At 37.9% G+C, this 18,018-nt stretch overlaps 1 protein-coding gene across 7 annotated transcripts in view; it reads left to right on the top strand.

The window, feature by feature from the left end:
- Positions 1 to 18,018, top strand: part of LOC141726995 (uncharacterized) — a 60,971-nt gene that overhangs the window by 20,910 nt on the left and 22,043 nt on the right. For 5 of the 7 annotated variants that reach the window (XR_012577967.1, XR_012577966.1, XR_012577965.1 and 2 more), the window contains exons 2-3: positions 17,247 to 17,414; positions 17,526 to 17,769. The exons of 1 other annotated variant lie outside the window; for it this stretch is intronic. Coding sequence is in view for 1 of the 6 variants with exons in the window: in XM_074532182.1 (XP_074388283.1) it covers positions 8,273 to 8,372 (100 nt within the window). In the remaining 5 variants the exon portion in view is untranslated. One more of the 7 variants, XM_074532182.1, reaches the window with a different exon arrangement.

The following is an 18,018-nucleotide window of genomic DNA, read 5'->3' on the forward strand; positions in this document are numbered from 1 at the left end:
TAAAATGGAATAAAAAAAATATTGCTATATACTGAGGTCAAGATAAGGGAAAAAAAGTGGGGTTCTGTAGAACTACTGCATGGGTTTTTGGTTTTGTGGAGTTTGGAACAAATGTTGCTGCAGGACTGTGCTACTCTTCAATGGTACTCAAACCAGCCACAACAGCCCAGCTCTCCTAGGAGATGGGAGAGGCCCAGGTTGAAAGGAAGTCATATCGCTACACCAGAATGTCCTAACAAAAAACAGCCCAGGCTTGCTCAGACAATGGTGTGAGTGGAGATTTGTGTCTTTTTAGGTGAAAAGTCATAAGAATGAGCCGCACTGGAGTGCAGAATTAATGAAAGTGTGGGAAATGATGATGTTTTCACTTCTGTAGAAATTAAACTTCCACAACCCCTTAAATGCTTTTTTTCTTGGCGACCAATGCAGCAATATGTAATGTGGTACACTTAGCCAATATGTTTAAGGAAGGAAATGTGTTGTGGTAATGGCGCTTGACTAACTTTCCACTTCTAGCTCTACTAAAAAATGTCTGTGTGACCCTGAGAAAGAATTTTACTCCTCCAGCAAGACTTGTACTGCATCTTCCAGGTATATAATTAATTTGGAATACCAGAAGCAGAGCTTTGTGAATGGTATGATCACTACACAAAGCAGCAATTTTTATTAATTCAGAATACTAGGGAGTAGATGATCTTATGGAAAACCCCCAAAACCTCTGCCTATCCTCACAACCCTACTCCAGAAAAAAGAAAAAAAGAAAAAAAAAAATCTAAGGAAAACAAACAACTTCCCTCCACCCCACCAAACCTCCAAAAATAACACCCCAAAACCAAACCAACCAGCTAGAAAAGAAACCAAACCCATAAAACCAAATGGGCATGAGGGGGGAATAAACTCCTATTTTTCTTGTTTGAAATTAGGAAACTTTTGAAAATATCTTCTTTCCAAAGTCACAGCATTGTTTCTTTGTTTTCCATTTGCCTTTTCCTTTTTCTTTTTTTTTTTCACCTGTGCCCTAAGGAAAGAGAAGCTGCTTTCTCCCACGGTCTGCACTCAACAAACCTATCTAGTTTAGCTCCTAAAATCACCTTAGTAGCAAGAGGTGGAGAAAAACAGCTATTTTTTCTTCCCGTTCAATGTGAAAATATCAAACTGCTGTTACCTCAGTTACTGCTCAGGTTACTGTTGGATGTTTGAACTCATTAAGCCATATAAAGCAAATTTTTAAAATGTCAAATCTGTTCTACCAGACTGTCCATGGAGACAGAGGGGGTGATATTTGTGCTGTTGTGCTAGTGTTATCTGCCTAGGAAGAGGAATATAACCAACATCATGTTTAAACTGATAAATATGACAATAACAGGATAAAACATTCCTTAAGCACTGATAGCATGTACTTGCTACTCTAGGCCCATCTTGGCTGTCATATCAAGTAAAGGAAGCCAAGACAGAATAGTTATAAGGAATAGACTATGTAAGAGGATTAGACAAAGGAAAGACTGGCATTCAAATATGTCCTTCTGGAATACAAGTTTTCTCCTTAGATACAGGATTCTTCTCCACCCGCTAAATAAATTCTGTAACACCCACAGGTTCTGTAAAAGCCCCCTGTATAGAAGGATAAATCACAGCAGTCCCAGCAGCACTGGAGCTGCGGTCTGCAGCACAGATGACAGTGGATTTCTTGAGGTAAATCTGCAAATAAAAGAGAGCTGTGCCCCTGTTTCCTCTTCCTAGCATTTACAAAACCCAATAGCACAAATATAAGCATCTAATATTTGAAACAGAAAATCACTCAGCTGACAGAGGGATCAGGAGCTACTGAAGCAGGGAAACTACTAAGTGCAAATGAGTAGCACTTCACTGGTATTTGACTGATAATTTTACCCAACAGAGGTTATTACAAAGATGTCTCATAAGAGATCTCTGCTTAGGGGGCTATGCAGTTTCAGGAAGAGATTTAGTTGTGATATTTTCAGTTTGGGGGAGTATTTTTGTTATTTGAAAGTTAAAAATCATCTTTGCCAACATCTGGCTCAAAAAACCAAACAATCAAACTCAGTTCAAATCCTGTGCAGGTCTTGGCAGCATTACGTGCTTTTACAGTAATTTCTTCTTCTCCAAATTGTGGATGTATTTCACAAAGATTAAAAACAACAATTCCCAAAGTTTATCTGATGGTAAATAATCAGGGAGCTGACCAGATGGGAACACAGAGATTTCAAAGAAGGTGAATTGGTACACTTTTATTGCACATTTTCTTGTGCTTGGGTGTTCAATCTCTTGTTATATGATGTTGTTGATTGGAGACAGGGACAACATGAACTCACTGAGAGTCCTGGACAAATAATGTGTTTTATTGTTCAGAACTTCTTTTTATAGGGAGTTTGAATTTCCTGGGCTCAGATAGTTGATTGATCAGGATCTCTTTCTGCCTACATCTTTGGACAGTGGTGTTCCTGTGTCGAGGCTTGAACAGGGTTGGCTGAAGGGCCCCTGTATATGTTTGAAACCAACCTAGCTGGGAACTTGTTTGTCTGTTTTCTGGAATGAACTAGGCTAGCCTAATTGGGTTTGTGTTTACCTTGTCCAGCTGCAGACTGGCTGTACTGTGACAGTACTGTGATAATTTCTAATTAGGATGAGATTTTATATGAAGCATAGAGGCAGATTAAGTTTTTTTGTATCTGTTCACCTAATGGTGATCAAAGGTATGATGCACAAGCTTAGTTAAAACATTCCTTTTTGTTTGGTTAGGGTTTTTTTTGTTTGATTTGTTTTGATTTTTGTTTTGATTTTTTGTTTGTTTTTTGTTTTGTTGGTGGTGAATTTGGGGGTTATTTTTGTGTGCTTTGCTTATTTCGTTTTGATTTTTGTTTGGTTTGGTCTTATTTTGTTTTGTTTTGTTCTGTTTGTGGGGTTATTTGTTTTGTTTTTCCTGAATGACAAAGCATTCTGGGTAAAGGAAATTTGAGGGGTTTGGCTCCATTTTTCTCTTATAACTGATAATTCACCTGTATGGTGATTTGTAGAGACAAGATTATAGTTTTCTCAGTCAGCTCCACTGAGCACGTTGGAGTCCTGAAGCTATAGCTGGGCAGTTTACTTCCCTTCTTGAGCTGAAATGTGTGTTTAGCAACAGACAGCTCTCTTTGCCACCCTAGAAGAAATACAACGCTTAGCTCACCTATTGTCTCTTCTCCATTTTTCTAACTGCCAAAAGAAAAAAAATGGCTGGGTGTGGGAAAATTGAGTGGAGAGTGCTTTATTTACTGAGTCACAGACACCAATGAAAGTATTTTACCTGCTTGGAGGCTACACGTTCAGGCAGTAACAATGTAGGTTAATCTGAATAAAATGTGTTTTTACCAGAGGAGAAAATCTTAGAAGACATAATTTACACTGTTTGACATAATTTAAACTGTTTTCTTCCTACAACTAGCATTTCTTTTCAGGAATGATACAAGTTTTCGTGGTAGTTATCCAAGGTGAAAACATACAGACTAGTCAACTGTTCAAGAAAAACCTTGTGATGTCAGCTGAAATGCATATAACCCCCCGAACACTCATACTTAACACATCCCTCCCTATATGCTCCAGATTTTAAAACTATCAAAACATTATGGGACCTTTTGTGTTTTGAGATACTCAAGTTTATACTCCATGATTAAGGAGATACCTTTAAAACAAGGTTATCAACTATACTTTGCAATAGTTTTCTAATGGTGGAAAAAAATATTATTGCATTATATCTACACCTGACCAAAAAAGGCTGGGTACATTTCTGAGGAGAGCTGTGCTGAAAAGTGTGCCCTGTGACACAATGGTAACTGCAACCACAATTGAATTGTTCCCCAGGCCAGCAAATGGAATAAGTGAGCATTTAAATGTAATACCTAATGAATGCTTTTCAGGAGATTAAAACCACTCTGCAGGCTACCATGACCGTTAATCCATTCCAAGCCTAGGGAAGCAATGACCATAAACCATCCATAAGATGCTTTGGCAAACATTTGCTAGACAGCTGAAAGATCATGTGTAATACCTGCTTCAGCTAAACTCATTGCCTTCTTTCCTTAATCCAATACAAAATAAAAATTCTAAGTTAACATTTAGAGTATAATCACTTCTTAAAATTTAAATTAGAGATGGAAAAACATTGATTTCAGAATTTGTTTTACAAACTAAAATAATATTCTCCCTGTGTTTATAACTCAATGCAGATCTTTTTTGACCTTTATGCAGCAAATTGGTTGTTATGTGGAATTTTAAGGCAAATTCAATGCCTAAATGGTTTTGCAGGGCTAAATACTAATAATTTCTTATTTTAATTAAATTTGTAATCTCATTTTTCCAAACACACTTGAATTTGAGTGCTATGCATATATAGTACACTTGATAAATTTTTCACATCCCTGTCTTTTTTTAGCACAGCAGATCTCCTTCATAAGCTGTGTATGTTGCATTAGATATCTAATCTGATGAGGGTTTAATTGCTTGGGTAAGGACAATTTTGTCCTTGCTTAGAACTGTGTAACTCTAAAGTGGTTTTGTGTATTTTTATAGTCTTTAAATGCTAATTTCAAAATCTTTTTCCTCAGCATAATTGTTGACTTGAGAAATACAGTAGCATGGGTAATCTATATATAAAATCTAGTTTAATTGAGCTTTTGCTCTATTAAAAATGTTAAAGAGAGCTGAGCAAGATTTTCAAACATCAGTTCTGGACCAAATTTAATGAATTTCAGTGAAATATATAGGCCTAGAAAGCTAGCATATTAATTGGAAACTTTCCCCAAGTGTAATGTTAGGAAAAATACATAAATGAGTCTCCTACACTCTCCCAGCTTCCATCAGAAATACATGACAGGAGCATGCCAAGCTTTGCTGACAGGGTGAATTCAAGTAAGTGCTCATCCAGCTCTGGCTACTCTGAATCTTGCCCTGGGTAGCATTTTCTTTTGATAGAGTAAATTAAACTTTAAATAATGCAAACCTATGTGTAAACCCAATATTTGAAATGTCTTTGTACCTATGCCTTGCTCTATGTCAGCCTCAATCTTGATGAAAAGGTTACTACAGGTAAGATACGTAAAAGCATGTGTTGCTTTACAAAGAGCGAAAAGCTAAATGCTTTTTCTTTACACTTCTTTCTATCCAATATTTTTATGCTTAACACAATAGAGTTGTAAGGAGAAAGACCATATCCACACTAAATAAGAGAAGGCAAATGCATAGCATTCTTCCACACTGAGCAGCAAAGTGCCAACTGACATAACATTTTGCTTGCACAGCTGTGTTACAGTTAGCAAATAGAAATATATGCATTTTCATTAAGCCCTTGCCCTTCATCCAGAAGGGCAAGCCTTAAAGTAAATAGACAAAGACAAATAAAACAGAAGGAAAAAAATACGTTTCTTTGGCACAAAATCAAATTAATGCAAAAGCCAAGGAGAGCTTGAGAGCCAATTTCATGCTAATAAGGAAATGCAATTGAAGTATTATGTTTTCTAAAAGATTTTCAGAGAGGTACTTCCATATATCTCAATGGATTTGAAAGATAAGTATTATTTATCTCCATATCACAGACAATGCAAATGGATGTCATGAAACTCTTGTCCCAGGACATGTTCGACTAAAATAGTGTTGTTTAATTCTTTCTCTTCAATGCTGCCATATACTACCCCTCTGTATGCTCTAGCTTGAAAAATTCGAGTCAGAAAAAAAATATTTTCTCTCCTGGGCATTTTTGAAAATTTAATAAGTTTCTGTGCTGAAGTCTCTGCTTTTTTATTAAAAGCAATCCATGTCAGGAGACTATCACCATGCCAGCTACTCCAGGCAGCTGTAAACCATCCACATGGTGTATGAGAATTATGATCCTGATACATATTCAGTGTGTTTCATTGAGTACTCTGGAAATCAGATGCACTTCAGGAGTAAATTAGGAGGCAAGAGCAATCTGGGAACAAATCTGAGGCAGTAACCTGCCTTAAGTCTTCCCAGGAGCAGTATAGCTTGAAGGAGATAATCACTAGTAAATGCAGCATGACCTTTCCCTCCTTTGACCAGGCCCACTTCTAAGGAACAATGCAACTTGGCCTCTCTTTTAGCCAAAATAAGTATATTTGAAAGTTTGGTTATTTCATGAACAAACAGTTGAAAGATTTCTGGCAGTTGCATCTCTTATACTCATTCTTCCTTCCCTTTTCCCATTGATTTTAGTGCAAAAGAGGAACTATTTTCTAAAGTGCTCTTTTATCTTTTCCCCTGGCCTGCACGTTGATCTCCTGTTGAGACATAACTGCCACATTCCTCTTTTGCAATGCTAACAGAAGAACAGTTACTCAACTAGAAGCTCTCTGGAAAAATGCTGAAGGTGGTATGAAGTAAGGTCTCACGCTCTGAAGCCACAGAATAAATTTCACAAGAAAAAAATGTGAAAAATAACAATTTCTTCTCACACAGTTCTTTATTCATAGCAGTCTAGCCTGCTGTTGCCCTAGTGACGTCCTCAAGGGTTCTTGACTTACAAACACAGCAGACAGCAAGAAGATGCCCACCTGCTCTGTCCAATCAGTTAGAAACATAAAATTTTTTCCATGAAGACTCCTTTTCAAACAGAGATAAATAATTTATAGTAATTTGTCAATCCTTTCTGAGCTCCTGCTCTATGTCTTTCAGCAGCTGCAAATTGCTGCCACTCAAATTATTTCCTTCCCTTTTTATACTAAGGTTGCAACAGGCAAGGTGATCAAAGAATAGGAATACTTTTCAACCAATGTCATAACTTTGGAGTGTACCTTTGATTTCATTAACCTTATGTTATGTTATGCAGAGACTTTTGCTATAGTTTTTTTGCTGGGAAAGCATTTTGAAGTTGAGAATAAATTTTGCAGAGAATCAAAACTGGTCCTAAGAGCTAGTCAGTAAATGTTTTAAATATAAGAATATTTATTGTGCTTTGGTCCCAGCTGACAACTAAGCAGCTACTCCCTCACTCCCCCACAAGCAGAACTGGGGAAAGAATGAGAAAAATAAAAGTAAAAAGGTCATGGGTTGAGATACAGACAGATAAAGAGGTAAAGCAAAGGCTACACAAACAAACAAAGGAAAGCAATTAATTAATTTCCCCCTTCCCAGGGGGGAAGCAGGTGTTCAGCTGCCCCAAAGAAGGGAGGGCACCATCATGGGTAACAGTGACTTGGGGAAACAAAAACCATCATTCCAAATGGTTCCCTCTTACTTCTTTTTCCTCCAGTTTCATGTACTGAGCATGACTCCACATGGCCTGGGATATACTTGTGGTCAGCATCAGTTTTCCTGGCCATTTTTCTCCCAATTCCTTGTGCACAACCTGCCCGTTCACTTGTGGGGTGGGGTGAGAAGCAGAAATGGTCTCACACTCTGCAAATGTTGCTCAACAATACCTAAAACATGTCTATATTATCAGCACTGTTTTCAGCCCAAATACAAAACAGACCCCTGCACTAGGCACTGTGAAGAAAATTAACTCTACTCCACAGGTATCTAAACCAGCTCAATATTTAAAATGCTAAGATAAGACCTGTTGTACTAACTAGCTCTATACTACATCCAGTATAAAAAAAGATGATTCAATTAGTAGGAACAACCTTTTACTAGAATCACTGTAATTGTAGGAAATACTACAATTAGGGTGTTTCTGTACATTCACTGTGGTTTATTTAGAGAGGTAGGAACATGGGCACTTACATGGATCTTTCTTTCCTTTGAAGAGTAGAAGAGTTCTTAGAATCATAAACAACAGAATAACCTGAGTTGGAAGGGAATGGTGAGGAGCATGAAACTCCTGACTTCACACAGAGGAAACCAGAATTTAAACTGTTGTCTAAAGATGTGTTGAATACTTGGCTTGGGGCCATGACTATTTTCCTGGGAACCTCACTCAATTGCTTGACCAATCCCTCTCTGAAGAACCTAATTTCCTAATACTCAATCTTTCTTTCAATGGACACCAGAGAAGAGATCAGCATCTCCCTTCCATTCATGAGGAAGGTCATATTGGTTTGCCATGGCCTGGTTTGTGGTCGCAGGGGGACAACAAGATGTCTCCTGTGGGAAGCTGTCAGAAGCTTCCCACCAAGTCCAGCAGTGCCAATCCCTGATGGCTCTGAAAATGGACAGACTGTGGGCCAGGGCTAGGCCAATGAGAGAGGCTGGTAACACTTCTGTGATGACATATTTAAGAAGTAAATCAACACAAAGTCACAGAGGTTTTTGCTTGTAGCCAGAGAAGAGGAAGAGGTGAGGACAAGGTGAAAACAACATGGAGACCACAAGGTCAGTGGAGAAGGAGGGAGTGGAGCTGCTCCAGGCACTGGAGCTGAGATTCCTCTGCAGGCTGTGGTGAAGACCATGGTGAAGCAGCTGTGCCCCTGCAGCCCACGGGTGCACAGGGAATGCAGAGATCCACCTGCAGCCCATGGGGGAGCTGCCCATGCTGGGGCGGATGGATGCCTGGAGGAAGCTGTGACCCAGTGAGAGACCCAGTGGAGAGAAGGCCCTTGCTTCCAGGCTGGAGCAGCCTGTCCTTGGAGGAGTGCACCCCCTGGAGTGATCCATGCCACGGCAGTTTTGGGAGGAGTGTCTGCCCATGGTGGGAGTTCATGCTGCAGCAGATGCAGTATGGCTGTTGTTTGTGAGAGTGGACCCACAATGGAGAAGTTCATGGAGAGTTGTTTCCCGTGGGAGGGACCCTACAGCCTCACAGGGGAACGACTCCTCTCCCTGAGCAGTGAAAGAAAATCTCAGTGATGAACTGACCAAAAACCCCCACACCCTGTCTCCCTGTACTGTTGGTGGGAAGGAGGGAGGGGATAGGGGAAAGAAGTTTTTAAGGGCTTATTTTACTTCTCATTATCCTCTTCTGACTTGCTTAGTAATAAATTCATTTTGCAACTTAAGCTGAGTGTGGTTTTGCACTTGAAGTGTTTTCTCCCAGTCCTTATCTCACTCATGAAGCATTTGTTAATTTTTTTTCCCTCTCTGCTGCTCTGCTGCTGGAGAAGAGGGTGAGCGAGTGACTAATGGGTGCCTTGCATTGGGCCAGTGTCAAACCATGACAAGAGTATAAATATAAATTAGGTAATCTTTCAGACTCCTCTAAGCAGAAGAAACCTAATATCCTCAGCTGCTCCCCACAAGCCATGCCATGTTGTCCTTTCAGCACCTTTGTTGTTCTCCTTTGGACACATTCTGATATTTTATCTCCTTCTTACATTGTGGAGAGGAAAACTGCATAATGTTTGAGGTGAGGACACAGTAACAGTGGATGTAATGGGACAATGGACTTTGACTGGTCAGCTATATTGTGCTTAATGCACCTCGGGGTACAGCTAACCTTTATCTGAAAACACATTTTTTATCTCTTGTCCTCATTCACCTCAGAAATTGTTGCTTCTCTTTGGGGCATAAACCAAAAATTTAACAAGATACCACAGCAGAACATACCAATGATTGTACTCCACTTCTATTTCTGCAGGCATTGTCCTTCACATATATTCATAAATTAGTCTGAAAATACCTTACATTATATTTACAAGCCAGATCTACAGTGCTTCAGGCCAAATTTTTTGTAATGTCCAGAGACAAAATGTAAAACCACCAGGAACCTGTCTGAGTGATTCTCTAATCAGTGCCATCCTTTATAATAAGTCCAACCTTTGCAAGAGCTCAGAGATTGCTGTAAATGTATGAGCAATGTGTTGCTACGAAGGGACCGTTTGTTATCTGAGAGGCAGCAAAATGCTGAATCTGATGTTACATCCTGCTTACATTCTAGTCCATGTGACTTAGCTGAACACATTAAATTTAGCTAGCTCCAACACTAGCCAAGAAACTTCCTGCTCTTTTCCCTCTCTCTTTCACAAAGAATTAGGAGAAGGGATTTTTGAAGCTAGAAATCTGACTTTGTTTTTGGGGATTCCTGATACAATTTTCTTGGTTGTTCATGAAGGTTGTTTCCCCTTTACCTCCACATACTATCAGCATCTCCCACCTCCAAACTGTTGATTTCAGATGCAAGGCAGGAAAATGGATGCTTATAAGCAGGGCCTTTTCCGTTACTGCTGAGAGGGAGATGGGGTTTGAGAAGGTTGAACACAATATTTTTTCTCTGACATTACTAATAGCAGGACTGACTGAGACCTCCTTGAGGTAGTGGAAATTTTGTCACATCCTGTTTAAGTTAGAACAGTGTAAGGAAAGCTATAATTTTATGTCTAGTGCTCTAGAAAAATTAACTAAAGTCTCCAGGCAGTGATAAAAATCTCTGAGATATGACTTGTATGAAAAAATTATCCTCACATGATGACAAATTTTTATCTGACCTATTTGATGACCAGCCTTTCCACTGTTTGGGCTGCATTGAGCTATTTAGTGACAAAAAGGCAGAATTTACAAGAACCTTTCAATAATATAGGATCATATTCTGTATACATAGGCTCACTTTCTTCTACTGTTTCAGGAATAGAATAAATTCTGTGGTACCGTATGAGCTGATATGTAAACTGCTGCCATTACAACAGTCTTTTAGGTAACTTTTTGTTTATGAAACCCAATATAATAATTAGTATACTACACCTACTAATTAGTTTAGATTTATGATTTATCATAAGTAATTTCCCACTTTATTTGTTGAGAATTCATTGTGATTTATATATACGTTTCTATATTTAGTTTAGTTATTGAAATAATGAAATCTGCATGTAAGCAGATTTGGGCCACTTCGGTTTAGAACGAGAGGTCACTCTATACTGACAAAATGTAATCTATGCTTATAGATCTTCCTTTAAGTGCTCCAAAACAGTTACATTATTGTCTGTTGAGTATACAGTCCAAAAGTTCTGGCTCTCGTGGTGAATACCACCTGAAACCCCTTTTCCTTAGTGATCAGTATTCTCCAAATATTTCTGAAGCCTTTCCAAAGCCTTCAAAGTGTCTCTGTGGTTCTGTCCAATAAACATGATCCGGTCCTATTGGTTTTCTTCATTCACATCCTAAAATTAGCCCTACTAGGTTAATGGAGATTATTCTTACTGCGTAAGAGTAAGAGTTATTCTTACTGAGTAAGAGTAATTTTCCTGTTTTTCTTTAGGAGTTAATTCATTCATCAGAAATCCAAGGCATCAACTGAAGAAAGTAGGAGTTATGGAAAAGTAATGTTGGATTATGGCTTGGATACCTTATTAAAATGTAGTTAAATGATTGACTGGAAATAAAATATTGGAATAATGTTGTTTCAAACTTGAAATAGCCCTAGTGATCTTGAAGACTAAAATAATATGCTTATGTATTACATGCAGAATAAGTTTATTTCTACACATGGTGCCATGAAAAAAAACCCCGCTAAAATTAACAATCAAAGAATGTGAGGTGTGACTTTATATAGTAAACAGTGATTCAGAAAAGAAGAGAAAACAGCAGGCAGCAAATAAATTCATGTTAGATCTTCATTCTTGTGGAGAAATGAAATTGTCCACTTCCTAACCAGCACAGCTCCCTGCCATGTAAATTCTTTATTTTGTATTTAATCTTCCACTTTTAGTATAATTTGTTCTCTATGGAAGCCCAAATTTAAAATTCTACATGTTCAAAATTTCTTTTTTTCTATTGTTCTACAAGAGCATTTTTCTTTGTATTACTTTGAGGAAAGCACCATGCATCTATCATAATTCCTTTTTCTTGCCCTTGAGAATATAATTGACTCCTGTCTCCTGCATTATTTTTTTCTGCTTATTTTCCATAGCAGTGATGCTTGAGACTATGCAACTAGTGCATCTATGAAACACAATAATACTTCATCTCTTTTGTGGGATAAACTGTATACTACTTGAAGAGTAAATCAAAATCACGAGCTTTTAAACGATATATAAAACTAAAATTCAATCAAGGACAAATCTTCAAGACTAAAGACACAAATAGATAATGAACTAATTTAAACATCAGTTCTAACATTCTTTGTTTTTTCTTGAGTTTGGAAGTGAAAAATGTATTCCAGATCTTAAACTAGCACTCCCACAGATCATTAATATATCAAGATTGTGCCTGGAGCAATGGACTGTTATTTTCCCACATCCAAATGAGTCTTTAAATATAACAACATGAATTCCATCCATTCTTCTGAAATGGTAGCCACAAATATAGACAAAGTATAAGTGCCCATTATATGCTCTAAAGGAAGTCTGGGATAAACCAAAGCAATTTGAAAATAGCATCATTATTATACTACAAGCTAAAATACAAGCTTTCTATTGTACACATTTCTTTAAGTTTTCTTTGTTATAAGGTGTTCTTAACATATTATACGTGCAGTTAATGTCATAGCATAAATTGTTATGATAATTATTTGTAATTCATAATCTATAACCTCTAAAGGTTATAGATCCAAAGCAACATAATATTTCAGCTGACTGACAGATAGAAAGCCAATGAGGGGATTTTGTCAGAACCTCATTTCCAGGATCAGGTCATGGTTAAGAAGTATGTTCTTGCTGTGTTTTGCTGAGTTGGAGCCAAAGTTCTGTCCGTGAGCTTTTAATTTTGGAGCTGTTCCAAGTGTAGGGATACAATGCAGCAGAATTGGCAGATACTGTGACATTTCCATTGTTTCAAATGGTTATAATTTTTAATTGATTCCGTCTGAGAAGTACTTATCCGATTTATATCCCTGAATATGAACGCTAGCACAATTTGGCCTTGAGTCAGGACATTAAGCTCCAGCTTGAAACCTTATTCACATCTAACTCTGAACACCTCAGTTCCTTATTGATAATAAAGTATGGAAAGTGAATTATCTTGCAGCCTGGAGAGGTGGTTCATCAATACAAGGATGATATATGTTGTGGCATATCTTTGGGATGTCTAATATGGAAAAAAGCCTTTGAGACTTCTATGTCTGTATCTATCTTCACCGCTACATTTCTTCTGGCATTTTGTATTTCTGTTTTAAGACTCAATATTGTCATTCTGACATATATCTGAAAAGATCTGAAACTACAGTGGAATTTTATTCTAATGTCTAGTTGTAGCTGAAGCTTCTAGAGATCTATCTGAATTAGCATTAATACATATAACTTGCTAAAGGCTTCCATAATGCTTGGAGTTAGTTTTCAACTTAATCACCTCAAGTTTTCTTTCTGGGTAAGCTATTAAAAAGTTTAGCTTAGCTAGGAGAACTGCCTTCAACATTTTTTGTGGAGGGGAAATGAAAAATTTGTGTTCTAGACCTTGTTTTCTACTTAATTCTTCTTTTGACAAGCTAACATGTGGACAGCTCAAAATTGCTGCATTCCCATTACTCATGGCACGCTGAGGGTATCTTCAACTAGTATCTCCTTCCACTCTGACAAGTAAAAATCAAAAAAAATCTAGATTATAAAGTTGGTTTTTAATACAGTCACAATAAATTAACAGTGATTTTGGAAGATTTCTAGTCTCAGTTCTGTTTTATTCATTCATTCTTGCACATGCAAAACTTGCATTTAGTATTTTCTATCTCATGAGCAAAATTTTTCACTATGTCTCTATAACACAGATCCTGTCCACTCTATAAGGATCACTGTTATGTTACTCTATCATATTAGCTCAAATGGTAGAAGCCTTAGTGCCTTTTAAATATGCTTCTGATGTCCTCTCCATCAAAAACACTTTGGACGCTATTTAGTATACTTCTCCAGTATACCAGCCAAACTCTTTCCTCTGGAATGCATTACCTCTGCATAAACTAATAAAATTGACAAACGTTTTATGCCAGTGACATTTATCACTGTAGCAGAGAACTTCAAGATCTGTACTTGAAATGCTGCCACTCTCTGATAAAGTAATAGATGTTGGTTTAGTTTGTTTTGTTTAACACTGTTTTTCTGCCTGCTCTGTTGTACATACATGCATGCCTAAGTAGACAAACAGAGTGGATGAACATTCATTGTCAGGTGCATATTGGACAAGTCAGGATTTTTTGAGGACTGACTACCACTGCTTACTCATTTAATGTCTGTTGATTTGTTCATACCATTTATTTCAGTTTTAGCACCCTATCAAAGTTTATAGTAGAACAGAAATACATTTTAGAAAATCAGAAGAGGCCCTAAATTTTCACAAAGAGACAAGCTTCCAAAATGACAAGGACATATTACAAAGTTCTGTGTACTCATACAACAGTATGAGTGTTAAGTTCTGCATGGTTCCCTATAGTAAATGCTCATTCACTATTTCAGTAGTGACATGCATTCTTCATCTTAGTGATCCAAAAATTCAGTTGAACATTATAATGCCATCAGTCTCTGCACTTTGACATCAGCATCCTGACATTTAACAAACACTGCTCAGAAGTACTTTGAATTATCCTGTGGCAACAGTCTATGCCACTAGCTGGTTTTAACAACATCCTAGAAAAAAATATGCCACCTGCAAGCGCTGGGAGTACCTCAGATGCCGTGGATAAAGCCTTGGGAAAAGTGGGGGAGGGAGTATCATTCTTGTCTTAATTGCAAGTTTCAGGCTGATTAAGAAATGCCTTTATCTTAGGCATTTGCTCGTAGTCATAGGTTAAAGTGCAGCACTGTATATAGTGTAAGACATGACCACAAAGGAAGTCTCTGTTGATGAGGTATTTTAGTTCAAAGATAACAAAATTTGAAAGTGAATTTTTGATGCCATCTTCCATGTCTTAATAAAATAATTTCAGAATTCTGTCTCAGATTCCTCTATAGATGTCTGCAGTGCTGCCAGGGTAGCATCAAGCAAAACAGTAAAATAAAGAGATATGATCTTTGATTGTCTATAAAAATGGAAATGCTTCTCCAAAATCTTCCTTACTGTAGTTTACATTTGATTTTGAGAAAATACATCACTTTACTCTCAGAAAAACACACCATCTATTAAAACAATTTAAAAATATTGTGAAAATATCTTTATATATTCTAAAGCTATTGCCATCTTTTGTACTATTTGCTTTTCATTCCACTGAAAATGCCTTTACTTCTCAAAATATTGCAAAAGACATAATTACAAGTATGTCCCTGAAGTGGCTGCATTTCTGTAGAGAAGAAGTATTTAATAAATAATGCACATTGCTTTCAGTCATAGGAAAGGGGAAAAAAATAGGCAGTGCTATTATTATTTGATGCAGGCCTGCCTTGAGTGGTATACTTCTGTTGCTGTTAAGTAGATCTCCAAATCTGTACTGAGTAAATACTTTTTTTATTATGTTTGTGCACACTCATTCTTGAGCTAGGGTGAATCACCAAAGCTGTTTCATCTCTTAGTCATCCCAAGGACTTGTTTCTTTCTTATATGGCAGAAAATATGAAACTCTTAGGATGTCAGAAGAAAAAAATGCATACCACTTGAAAGTGATGGAGCTAATTTTATAATGACTTGAATTCATGTGCTTGTGCTGATTTATGCTGAAGAATCTTAAATACATAAGACCATCACCACTACCCTATCCACTTCCCAGTTTTATCAATTAAACTTTGTGGTTTACTCAGCAATTCCAGCAGAATTTGAACTAGAAGTATTAAAAAAAATTGGTGATTAAAACAGCCGGAAGGGCCTCAAAATCTCTTACAGTCTTAAAAATTAATGAACTTATTATAAGAGAAGACTTATTTGCATTACTGTTCCTAAATAAGCCTTGAAAATATACAGTAAGAACAGCTGATAGATGTTTGGATGTTTCATTTCTGAGATGCAATTTTCATTACCACATTACTCAACTCATCTCTTTATCTCATTAAAAATTCATCCCTGCTGTTCTTTGTGTGCCATCTAATGTTATTGTGAGATATTTAATGTCATAAGTTACTCTCATAGCAAAAGGCAGTCTTGTTCATAATCTGAAAGTAAAAGAAGAATTTCTATGTTAATTTATTGACTTAGCTAATTTTTTTAAGACACAGAAAAGTGTGAGCTTGCTAGAGAAAATGAAATCACCTACACTATCTAGAAAGTTATATAGCAAAGTTTGTAGTGTAATTAAAAAACAGAAAGCATTGGGAGCCTAGATTTTTGGCACAGCAAACGCTGAAAGAAATTTCAGTCATGACCTATATGAAAACAAAACTTCATATTTATCAGCTGTTGTACCTCTAGAGAAGGAGAAGCCGGATTTTTTTTTTTCCTGAGGACATTATAACTTGAATTACAAAAATTTTCCTTAAGTATATTTGAAAGGGTAATGAAAAAACAGTTCTATTTAAATATAAGCAAAAGCTGATGTAAAATTCATTGACCAGCCTTGCTTTTCCTTGCAAGAAGGTAACAGCAATGATAATGGCTGAACATTTTCCTCTGCTACGACAGGCTATATGAGTCACTTATGCCACTGATGCCTCAGAATGCCTGAGTGGCTACCTAGAACAGAGGCTAAACAGAGTTAAAAGAAAAAAGAAGATATTTATTAAAGGCCTTCAATAGATATACCTTGGGCAGTGCAAAATCCTCTCAGAGGCTATACCCCAGATGGATGACAGTTGTGAGCTGCTCGAACAGATATAAGTTTGGTCTCTTTGCATATCAGAGGTTAATTGTCCAATTAGAGCTTCAGGTAATGAAGTCATATTCTCCTGGTTTGCTTTCCACCGGATGCACTTTTGTTTATACTTTCCAGGGCCTGAGGCAGAAGGTGTCATTGGTTCTCAGGTCTGGAAGGATTGTTATGTCTGACAAAAATGAAGAGAGCTTGCTAATACTCTAGATGGAGTTCAGAGTTATACACTAATGCAATACAGGATCTGAAAAAACATAAAAGCCTAAAAACTTAAGTCATCACCATGGGCACTGAAAGCCCTGACTGTCCCTGCCTGGCCCCCTTGAGGCTCTTGTCACCTGTCCTCAGCCCAGGACTCCATCTCAGTCTCAGAACTGACAAACTCTGCCCCAGCAATGCTGCCGCAAGGACTTTGTCTGGCTCCCCACAGCCCTGCCCTGCTGATCAATGGGCCCCACTGACCTGGGCCTCTCCACAGGTGTCCCCATTCCTGGGGGGCGTGCCCAAAGCCCAGGGCTGCCCATGGTGCCCTTTGCTCCTAGTTAGGGCTGTAAGAGCACTCAGGTCCAGCAGAGCCACTCATCCATGCCCTGGGCAAAACAGATGCATCAATGGTTTGTAAAGTTAATCTTTCATTTTGTGGGAAACAAGACGATTGTTTGGTAAGATTAGGCTGGAATATTCTGTGCTGTCAATTTCCTCTCTGCAGCATGTTAGAGGTGATGAAGATGTGTCCTTATCTGGAGGCTTCTCAGTGGTGCCAAATACAGCATTTAATTTCTGGAGATGGGTCAGAGTGGACAGAAGTCACCTACAGTGGTCATGGAAGGAAGACAGAAGACAGAAGACAAAGGAGAAGGAACTGCTGAATAGAATGGTAGGAAATGGAGGCTATTTCCACTACTGTTTCTGGTCTATTTCCTAGAACACAATTAGATCATCTGTTTCTGTGAAGGGTTGCTCTACTTTGCCTTTCATGTTCCCCCAGGCACTCTACCAGTCTTGATCTCCACGTCAGCAGGCGCACTGAAGGATGCCAGATGTTTTTCTACTCTAGGCAATTTGCTGCCTTACTTTTGGCTTCTGCCCAGAGCTGCCCTGTTTTCCTGGCGAAATGTTCCCATTTTCTCATCTTTTCAATGCATTCAAAAAAGATCACTGCAAACACACAACGCTGCTCTCTGTGAGAAGCTCTCTTTTAAGGGGCTGTCTACTGAAAGCCCTGAAAAGAGGTAAGCAGTTACTCACTCATCCTGGATGCGTAAGTAGGGACTAATTATTGAAAAACACCCACCATATTGTATCAACAGTAGCATGGTAAAGTAAAAGAAAAGGCCTTGCCTCAAAAATGTTCTCTACATTGTGCAGGGAAGAAGATAAATAGTTGACTGACTGGTGAAAGAGGTTGCAAGATCCAAATCTCTGTTACAGCTGGGAAGGCCACTTATTCTGGGTTTGTAATTTCGGAGGTGTGGGTGTAG

The sequence above is a fragment of the Zonotrichia albicollis genome, chromosome Z, assembly GCF_047830755.1.
Source record: "Zonotrichia albicollis isolate bZonAlb1 chromosome Z, bZonAlb1.hap1, whole genome shotgun sequence".
NCBI classification, from domain to species: domain Eukaryota; kingdom Metazoa; phylum Chordata; class Aves; order Passeriformes; family Passerellidae; genus Zonotrichia; species Zonotrichia albicollis.